The 10,658-nt window shown below is 37.2% G+C and overlaps 1 protein-coding gene across 1 annotated transcript; it reads right to left on the bottom strand.

Annotated features, from left to right (window-relative positions):
• Nucleotides 1-320: 320 nt before the first annotated feature.
• On the bottom strand, nt 321-7,117 carry LOC141437234 (endochitinase-like). Its single transcript, XM_074100491.1, has 5 exons — nt 7,091-7,117; nt 6,065-6,119; nt 2,555-2,740; nt 1,168-1,319; nt 321-326 (listed from the first exon to the last, which is right to left on the bottom strand). Exons 1-5 carry the CDS (start codon nt 7,115-7,117, stop codon nt 321-323), a joined length of 426 nt encoding a protein of 141 aa, XP_073956592.1.
• Between the last annotated feature and the right edge of the window lie 3,541 nt (nt 7,118-10,658).

The raw sequence follows: 10,658 nt of genomic DNA, 5'->3' as shown, positions 1-10,658 counted from the left end.
CGAGTAAGCAAAAACAGGCGTGAGTTGTAAAGTTTGGCGCTATTGTCTGTTTATGGCATCGTAGCTCTCGAACGGATGGACAGATTTTGATGCAGTTTTTTACGTAAGTTACCTTGTTTACAGGTCCTCAGTAAGTTAACCTTTTTCCAGGCTCCGCTAATTTAGGTAAGGTACAAAATGAATCAAAGTTTATGTTTTTTACGTATGAGAGATTAATTTAAAAACAATTATAATTTTACATGACCATTTAATTTTACTATACTTATTGTAAATGTAGCAAGGTCGAATATTTGTGTACATTTATGTGGTCATTATATGCACTATGCCTGGAAAAGGGTTAAAGTAATTACACAGGTTCTTTGCTATGTTTGTCAAAAAGAGCGCTTGTCTGGTTTTCCACCTGGACTGGTTGTCGCTAAGACAACCTGGAAAGTTTGGGTGGCAGAGACCCCTTCAGGGATAAGTCTGCATTTTTTTTTAAGTATTGTCCCACTGCTGGACACAGGCCTCCCCTCCTGAACTTCACAATTCCCGTTCGACGCTATGTCAGACCCCACCCTGCCATCTCCTTCTGGTCTATGGTCTGCCTCGACGTCGCTGGCCCTATACCACGAAGTGCAAAACTCGAACTTCGTATGTTGCCGTCCCGCTGATGTTTATGCCATTTAATACGCGAGTGAAAAGGACGGTGCGATACGAACTTCGATTTGCGAGTTTCATAGTAGCCCCTCAGGCCGTTTCCCGGCACCCACCAAGTAACTAACCCCCTTATTCATAAACGACAATCAAACCTATTTTAGTTAAAACGCCGCTAAAATTCGTTTGTCCTTATCTGTCACTTCGACATTTGTATTTGTTAGAAAGGGACAAAGCATTTGTTAGTTAACATAGGCTTGTTAAGTTTTATGAATAAGGGGGTAAGTATGTGAGCATTGTGAGCCCACCTTTGTGGGTGCATGCGACAGACGTTTCCAACCCAGTTCCATTTTAGCTTAGCAGTCTTTTTCCCAACGTCGGTTATGCGTGTTTTTGAGCGCAGCGTGCTGTTCTGGATTCTGTCTATCCGTTTCACACCTAACATGCTATGCTTTATCGCTCTTTGTCAAACCTTTAGTTTGGTCCACATTTGTGCTTTGCAATAAAGCGTAAAAACAAATAAAAACATACCTTGATAGCGTTCCGCACGAACTCCTTCCTGCGCTCCCGCGAGGCGACCATGGGAGAGAAGCGCGTAGAGCCCTCATTCCACCCGCCGATAGCCAGCATCGTCTTTAGGTTCTTATTGTATGTCTTCAGACCCGTGAACTTCGCATAGCCGCCTGAAGAACAACAGTTAATTAATATAAAAGTGAAGAAGTTGGGATGCGTCAATGTAGAACGTTTTTCCTGCAAATGCCATATTAAGAGCGTTTATTCATGCTGAGCTGGCAACGCTGCATTATTATTAGTTTTTCTCGATTATTCCATAAAAATTGAATGAAAATTAATAATGTTGTCTGATAGAACACTTCTTAATATATAAGTTAATGTGTCTACTCCAATAATTATTCGTGATAGACTTTTATTTTCTTTAAAAACCGGTCATAAACATTAATTCGTTTTTAAGGAATATGAAACTCTAAATCTAAAGGAATATATTAAGAAGTGTTCTATCAGATCAGACAACATTATTAATTTTCATTCAATTTTTATGGAATAATCGAGAAAAACTAACAAAACTGCAACGTTGCCAGCTCAGCAGGTATAAACGCTCTTAACATACAATACATTTATCAACGTAATACCGTAAAAAATATTGTAAAGAGAATCTGGATCTTTTTGTGAACTATAAGGCAGCGTTTCCACCAGAGATGTAAGAGGATGCGTTGCGAGGATTATGTTTGTAATATCAATAGAAACCTTTCATTTACCTACCTATCCTCGCTACGCTGAACGGTTCCCACTAAGCAGCGCTCAGCGAGAATGAAGCGCTTGGAGTAGAGCGTTAAGGGTAAATTAGAGCTTCTATTGGTAAGTTAAGCACATTACTCGCAACGCATCCACGCACATCTCTGGAGGAAATGCAGCCTAAAAAGCATTAGTGCTACCACGGATTGCCTAAAGGATCTTGCAAAAATCAATTCGTTCCTGATTCGTCATATTCCTAATTGGTCATATTCCTGATTAGACACTTTCCTAACTTGTCATATTCCTGATTCGTTATATTCTTAACATGACCACCCAGAACCGATGTAATAAGCGCCCCGAATCGGTTCTGGGTGGTCATAAAAAAAATAACCTTAACCTAACCGACTAAGATTTTGTCGAATAAAAACTTTGATCTGTTTCTGGCACTGTATTATGATTGTTATCATTTACCACAGAGGATTTAAATATTATAATTAATTTTGTGCAGGCAAATGTACATGGTATGACGAGTAAGGAATATGACGGATCAGGTACAAATCCAAAAATCTAAATCAGGCTTGTATTCTGTCTTGTCGTTGCTAGCTTCTTATACCAGATACTTCGGGTCACTGCACCCGGATATTAAATAAGTAAGCGGTTGACCTACCTTTCTCAATATCCTGGTACTTGTCGAAGGGTTTCAGCGTGTTGTCCTTAGTGAACCCCCCGAAGGCGTAGATCAAATGTGTGCAGAGGTAGGGGTTGATGTTCTGGGGGTTGAAGCGCGCCGTGCCTGGTCGGTATACCGACCAGTTCGTGTAATAACAGACCACGCGGGGCTCGCTCGACGACGCTGCAAAAGAACGACAAATTTGAACAAGAATCTACAACAAAAAAAATCTAATCTAATCTATAAATAAATAAATAAAATAATAATAATAAAATAACTTCGACCGATAACTAAGTATATGGACAAACGAAAAAAAAATGCGTATATAACTACTTAGTAATTGTATAAAAATAAACAACAAATACTAAAAATAAAAGTTCCTGGGACGTTTTTTATACCAAAACAAACTATGAACTCTTAATTAACAATTATTAGCATAAAATACAACTTGAATTTTGAGAGTCAATAATTTTGTTTATTCAATTCGAAGCTTATCTACTTACATAATAGTTACTTGATAGGTATTATATCAGATTTTATTACCAATTTTATGAATTGCAGCACATTATGTAAATGTTAGTTATAAAGGCGTGCGTGCGTGTGTGTGTGTATTTTTAAGAATATTTTTTCTCGCTAGAATGACTGGAGAGATTTGGATACAATTTGGGACCCAAAAGGCTGGACGTCAGGAGTATACAAGGTGTTAATTAAATAACTGAAAACCAGAAAGTAGTTTGCGCAGAATCGAGAGTAGAATCGATTACACTAAATATGTTTTAAATTAGTTTGTGTTTGTGTTTTTAAATCCCTTTTTTATTGTGCCCAGTCTAAAAGTTATGACTGCAACAGGCGCCAATTACTTAAATGTTTTAACGAGGTTGCATACTATTTCGATAATTTAATAATGGCCGGTTTGCTGTCACTGTGTAATTTTCTTCTAAAAACGAATAGAAATTACTGACTCAGCAAAACACACGAATATCTTTTAAAATAATGACGGTATTCAAAAATAAATGCAATGTAGTTACTTAAAATGAAAAAATATTTTTGAAGTGTCTAAGGTTTTCAGTTATTTAATTAACACCTTAGTATTCCAGTTTTGTTTTAAATATAAAAGCGAAAGATTGTGTGTGTGTGTGTGTGTGAATTTGTTACTGTTTTCGCTTACATAATTGTGTGGATATGGATGTATGCAGATAGCTGGACGTCTAGAATAACACATAGGCTACTTTTTATCCCGACGATATTATCACGGAATACATGGAAAATTTCAAAATCTTAACTGCTAAGTTTACGGACATGAAATTTTGCACGGGTGTTCGTTATACAACGTAAATGAAGACACGATGTAACTTTTGGCAATTTAGTTAAATCCCTGAAATTTAATTCTACTGCAGGTGCTAAATGGCTTGCGTGACTTAAGAGTGCAGATGGTAGGACCTTGTGCAAGGTCCACCCGGATTGCTACCACCATCTTGCTCGCTAATCCTGCCGTGAAGCAGCAGTGCTTGCACTGTTGTGTTTCGGCGTGGAGAGTAAGACAGCCGGTAAAATAACTGGCACTTGAGGTATTCCATCTTAGACCTCTAGGTCGGCAACGCATCTGCATACCCTGTGTTTGCAGTTGTCTTTGGCGGTGGTGATCGCTGATTACCATCAGCGATGGCGGATTACATCAGGAGACCCACTTGCTCGTTTGCCATCCAGTCGAATAAAAAAAAAAAAAAGAGTGCCCAGTACGCTCGCGTCCACATACAAACGTAGGCAGTCAGTCGTAGTCGTTTCGTTGTCATTAACAAGCAGCACTGAAGATCTAAACTCAACTTTGCAACTATAATGGGAGCAGCAACTACAATGCTTATAATTAGGTTTTAAAAAAAAATGTAACGGAAAAAACAATAACAAATTTCCCTTTCTCATACAAAACTTAAAATTAATGTGATTTTATTTTGTGACATTGAATATGAACGAAAACTTGCAAAGTTTTATTTTGTTTTAGTGTGTTGTTTGTAAATTAGAACGAAACTACTTGTGTATGAAAATGCGATCAGCGGCGAGCGTACCGGCGACTCTTAAGCCGTGGGTAAAAGCTGTGCTATATGAATTGTCTCAGTAGAAAGCTGGAAATGGAATGTATATAGTTGCTATACCCCTGGAGAGTCAGTAAGTATGCATAATTAAATAGTTGTCCTTTACTGTTGTTTGGAAAGTGTTTAATTAAGTTCATTTTTCACTACGTCACTACTATTTGTGTGTGAAAGTATGTGTGTTTGTGTGTGTATGTTGTTGTACTTTCGCAATAAAACAATTGGACAGAGTTTTATGAAATTTGGTATGTAAATAGTTGAACAAATCAAATAAGCTAGGCTTAAATAATCTTAGGCTACTTTTTATCTGTGATAGGCTACGAGTACATCGTAATATTTCCACAGGGGCGGGATGTATATATAATACCTCCCGCCCCTGTGGAATATTGGGATTATACAGGGCGTCCCAGGCAATGCCACATGGAGGAGAAGTACCTTGAATATTGTAGATAGTCAATTTTACTGAAAAAAGACTTCATTTTGATTTAAAAAACCACTTTAACTGCATTCAAAGATTTTTGAATAATCGCTTGTCTGAACCGGGAATCGAAGAAAATACCCGTAATTTTACGCCGCCGATCAAAAGGTTCAATTGGAAGGATTTTTTTCCAAGTAACATAGCATCGTAAATAAAAGAAAGTCCATGCAATTTTATGTTTATTTAAAATAATTACAAACGACTCGCCGTATTGTGATTGGGAGGAGACTAGAGCTTTTGCATTTATAATTAGTAGGATACAAAAACACTGAACTCAAATATTTTTAAGGACGGCTAAAACTTTGGAAGCCAAGTGCAGCGAATGCACACAATTACCTTAAATGCATCGCCCCCCACGCAGGTCAATGATCTGCGTGCGACTTGTTAGTATTTACTGCGCCTGTGTGATGAGTCGTCGTGGCTCACAATTTACTAAGATCAATTATCATCATCCTTAAGCCGAGTTTAGACTTGCAAGAAAAATCGTGCAAGTTGCATTACATTGCGAGGCCGTAAAGCCAACGCGTTTGTAGTGTTCAATCGAGCGCCGCAATGTAATGCAACTTGCACGATTTTTCTTGCAGGTGTGAACTCGGCTTTACATAAGTCCCACTACCGAGTACAGACTTCCTCTCAGAATGAGAATGGGTCGTAGTTCCCATGCAGGCCCAGTACGAATTGCGAACTTTCATACACGTCGTTAAATTGCATTTTTTTTTAAATTGCATTGTAAAATCTTTATTGTACATAAAAACACATTAAATTAACATATAAAATAATAACAAGAAGTAAAAAGGCGCACTTATATCTTCAAGGGATCTCTTCCAGTTAACCTTTAAACGATTGTATCGCAGGATTGTATCGTTTTGAAATGTATCGCAGGTTTGTGCAGGTTTTCTCACGATAGTATATATATTTTTTATTAATTAGCTCTATATTTACCTGGTGCTGCAAATGTTAGTACTGCCAGCGCTATGGGTAGCCATGTTGTGATTCCCTGTGAACAAAAAATAATAATATGAGCATTGTATAAAGTCGCCATACGCATACATTAATATAAAGCAGATTGTCACGAAGTATTTGTATGGCCAAGTATTTGTAGGACGTAAAGGTAAAATGGTAAAAGTTTAGTCGATTCACGTCTCGATAAATACCATAAGTGAATATAAAACACTACTATAAATATTATACTACTATTTAGTTTTGTTATTTACTGTGATATCTAGTTTGAAATAGATTTCAAGTGTATAATAAGCGACCTTCATTTGACTTTGTTAAATTTCAATAGAATAGACTTCAACGCGCTCGTGATCTTTTTAGTAAGACTTGAGGTATTTTTAAACCTAAATCGCACGTTTCCTCAAGATGTTTTCCTTTACTGTTAAGCTCGAGGTAAATTTGAAATGTATTTGAACCTGGATTTAAACCCACGTTAGTCAGCTTAAGAGGCCATGGGTCAAACCACTAGGCCAACATGGCTTAGGTATACTATACGTGTGTATAGTGTAAGTAAATATATATACCGCCAAAAAAAGCTAACAATATATTTTTTGAACTAACCCTATTTATAAATATCTTAGAAAATAATGACACAAATTAAACGGTTCAACTTACGATTCGAAACATAGAAACGGTCCGACTAGTTTCGATCTTTTCGGAAGATCGTATTCAAAGACACGAGAACTTATGTAATATAATAGAAAAGAATTCAATAAAGCTATTAACGTTTTCAGCTGCATTATATTCAAAGCAGCAGTTCCATGCATTGTGCATTGTTTGCAACAAAACGTCGCGTGCGACGCGACTGTATGTTTGACGGTTTTTGTGCCTATCTTATGAATGTGCAACGGATAAAGAAAGAAGGGTCATTCACTTAACCAGTTTTCATACCTCCTATGTAAAATAATTGTACTGAATACTCAGTCATCCTGGGGGCGCTAGTGAAGATAAATTACAATTGAAATTTACCATGAGCCTTACGGTGAAGGAGACCATTATGAGGAAACCTGCACACAATGCAAAGAAATTCAATGGTGGGTGTGAAGTTTCCAATCTACACTAGGCCCGTGTAAGAACTGTAACCCCAGGCCTCTCATTCTGAGAGGAGGCCTCTGCCAATATGACGATTAATAATAATAAGACGATAGATAGATGTGGCAGTTTACGCATTTAAATCTAGGTCTCAGTTACAGAACAGTCTTACAAAAGGAAAATAAAAGGCCACTAATGGTTTCCGCCCCAGAAAAGGGTCGTATACCGGCCAGTTTTGAAATCACAACTACTACACGATCTCGTAACTGTTTGAAAACACGCGCTCTTTATTCTTTTCTAGCATTTGCCGTTAATCCAATAGTCGAAACGAAATTCCACGATTTACCGAACACCCGTGGGAATCCCGAAAATTGCATCGTGGATTTAAAACTACTTTCAAGTTTTCATTTGATTATTTAAGACCTTGTATAACGGCCCACAGTAATAGTATAAAATACAAATGGCGAACGAGTTCTTTATAAAGTCCTTAAAATACAAAGGAAGGAAGTTCCTTTAAACGAAATGCTTCCAAAAACGATATTTCCTTGTGTTTATGGAACAATACCCTTCTTATTATTCCGAGTTCGGAATGAACCACCATTACAGGCGTGTTTCGACAATAGCCTTTTAAATAGATGATTAATTATTATAAATAATTATAATACTTAAAAAATTAAAACACGATTTGAGCAAGAGAATTACTCGACTGATGATGATTAATATATTGAAGATGATGTAGAAGATGATACTATTAACTGCTATGGGAGTCCTAGGTATTCTAATATTTTTGCGTGTATAGTCAAGGTTATAAATATATAGTTGAATTCTAGATTCGTCGTATTCTTGTTTCGTCGGAATTATCTATATATAATTAAATATATCATGCAGTAAACCAGTATTTATCAGAAAGGAAGATTCGTTTTAAATAATACAAAATAGCTGTAAATAGTCACGGTAATGGCATAGTTTCATTTGATATTGAAAATCCGACGAAACAGGAATCCGACGAAAAAGGATTACGACGAATCAGGAAATAATTCAACTATCAAGACGTCAAAACTATATATAAGTAGGTACACCTTAACTAACCATAAGGATGATGTATACAATATAATGATGCTACGGCTGTACAAATATTAATGCATTCGATGCCTATTACTTGTAACGTACGCTCGCTCGAGCAACACAAAATGTTACTTCTTTATAAGTGGAAACTGTTTTGGCTTATGTATCATCTAAATTAATTTATATTCAACTGTGTCATATATGCTGTTTGTTTCCCAAATAAATAAATAAATTATACTCGTTTCAAAATTATACATTATGATATTTGTAGAAAAATACGAATGATTGTTCTAGAGTCTTGGATGTTTAATATGTATTTGAATATGCATCCATTCATTTATATATGTTTATCCTTTATCTAGTGCCCACAAGCTTTGCGTACTTTGGGACTAGGTCTATTAGTGTCAAAAGATAAATTCCCAAAGTTAATTTCATAACGAGCTCCCAACTGGCCGCAGTAGCCACCGTCCACCGTTACCGGCACAATGCATAGCTGTCGCAACACCATGAATATGCATGGTGCATGCCTGAAGTGGGAAATATGGAACACAGCCTTACGGAGCGAGGAGCGCCTTACGAAAGATGCCAGTTATAAATGTTGCTATATTTGAATGCAATGGCTCCCGTAATGGATGACGGTGTATCCTAAGAATATTAGTGAAAAAGGGGGCTTGTGCACTACAAGACCGAACCGGAAAAAACGGCCCGGGATTTAAGGAAAAGTGCACAAACTAAGTATGCAAATATGGTTAAAGAACTTTATTTCTCCAAGAAATTTACATTTCACTTATTGATAAAATGCTTAAACATACAGTATCAGCGAGCACCGAAAAATACACCAAGTTAAACTAACATTACAAGCATATGGGACCGTAACGGACTCCGGACAGTAAAATCGCCCTAACCTATAAACATAGTGAATGTTTCTGTGGAGTGTCTGGAGTCAGCCTTACTAAGAAGATTTTTTTTGGTAGAATCATGTTTTTTGAGAAGTCAAATCTCGTAAAATTTGAAATAAAAAGACATCCAGCTTAAATACAAATTAAACACTAAATAACTGAAATGTCAAAGCTATCTAAATCACCAATCTTATTCTAAGTACGTGCAAATTTCCCTATAAAATAACTATTAAGTATATTTCGAAAACGCGCGTATTCCACCAGACAGGACCAAGCAAGATCGATTGTTCTAACATAGAAAGTTTCGTCGAAATTTTAGGAGCCGATTCTGATATCCCCGAAAAAAAATCCTGCAAGAAGCCAATCTTGTCGCTGCTGCTCGACGCGGCGACTTGACGCTACTTTTTAGTCGCAGGAAATTCAAAATCACCTTCAAAATGGGGTCACGTGACCAGATTTATCGCTGCAATCGAGCGACTAGCGACTGCATGTGGGCGCACCCTTATGTTATGTGGCCTGAGTATTTGACATGCATAGTATATGTTTAGGGCAAAAAGACAAGCGCGCCACAAAAGTGAATGTCAAGGTCGCCCGCTCGCCGCCGGCATCGTAACTGTCATTGCGGTCGGCACGAATTAATATAAGTGCTTACTGAATAGTAATTAATACAATTATTAATATGACGCAGGTCCATGCAGGTACAGGGAGTACGTGAGTACTACGATTCTTCCTGTGTTTTTGCGTTGTTAATAGTAGAGTTACAAGTATTTGACAAACAAATGGGGAACTTTCAAATTTGAACTTTACTTTTTAATTTTTGCCAAATTCTTCTTTTTAAGATCTGTAATATTTTTGAAAGACAACAAGTGTGCACGAGAAAAAATCGTAAATGTCTTCTCCATTCGGTTTTTTTCCATTATTTTAAGATGATATGGCAAGATTAAGGTATTATGTTCACCCATGCCAAATTACAGCTTTCTAGAATTATTGCTAGAATGCTTAGAGACTCTCGACTCTCTAAGCTGAGCCGTGAAGAAGCGAACAACCAGAAGACAGCAGGGCTACTATGAAACTCGAAACTCTCGCTCTCGTACTAAATAGTATAAGTATCAGAGGGACCGCACGACACGAACTTCGAGTTTCGATGTAGTAGCCCTGCAGACGGATGGACAGACACAAGCACGGGTGGTAAAATCCAGAGGAAATCGAGTTGCTATTGCTTACCTAGTAAATTTCTTTCTATGTATTTCTTTTCGGTATTGTGTGGTGTACAATAAAGAGTCATTGTATTGTATTGTTGCTATGTCATTACGCTACTGTTACATGGTCTTCTCCGCATGTAAGCCCATTTCCCACTAATATTATAAATGCGAAAGTTTGTAAGTCTGTTTCTTTGTTGCCTCTTCACGTCTAAACAGCTGAACCGATTTAGATGAAATTCGGTATACAGATAGTTTGAGTCCCGGTGTATAGCCGTAATGTATTTTTGATTAGTTTATGTGCCGATAGATGTCGCTGTACGGGAAATTACATCAACCTGA

Source organism: Choristoneura fumiferana, chromosome 17 (assembly GCF_025370935.1).
Source record: "Choristoneura fumiferana chromosome 17, NRCan_CFum_1, whole genome shotgun sequence".
Classification (NCBI taxonomy): domain Eukaryota; kingdom Metazoa; phylum Arthropoda; class Insecta; order Lepidoptera; family Tortricidae; genus Choristoneura; species Choristoneura fumiferana.
This window is presented reverse-complemented; position numbering and strand designations above follow the sequence as displayed.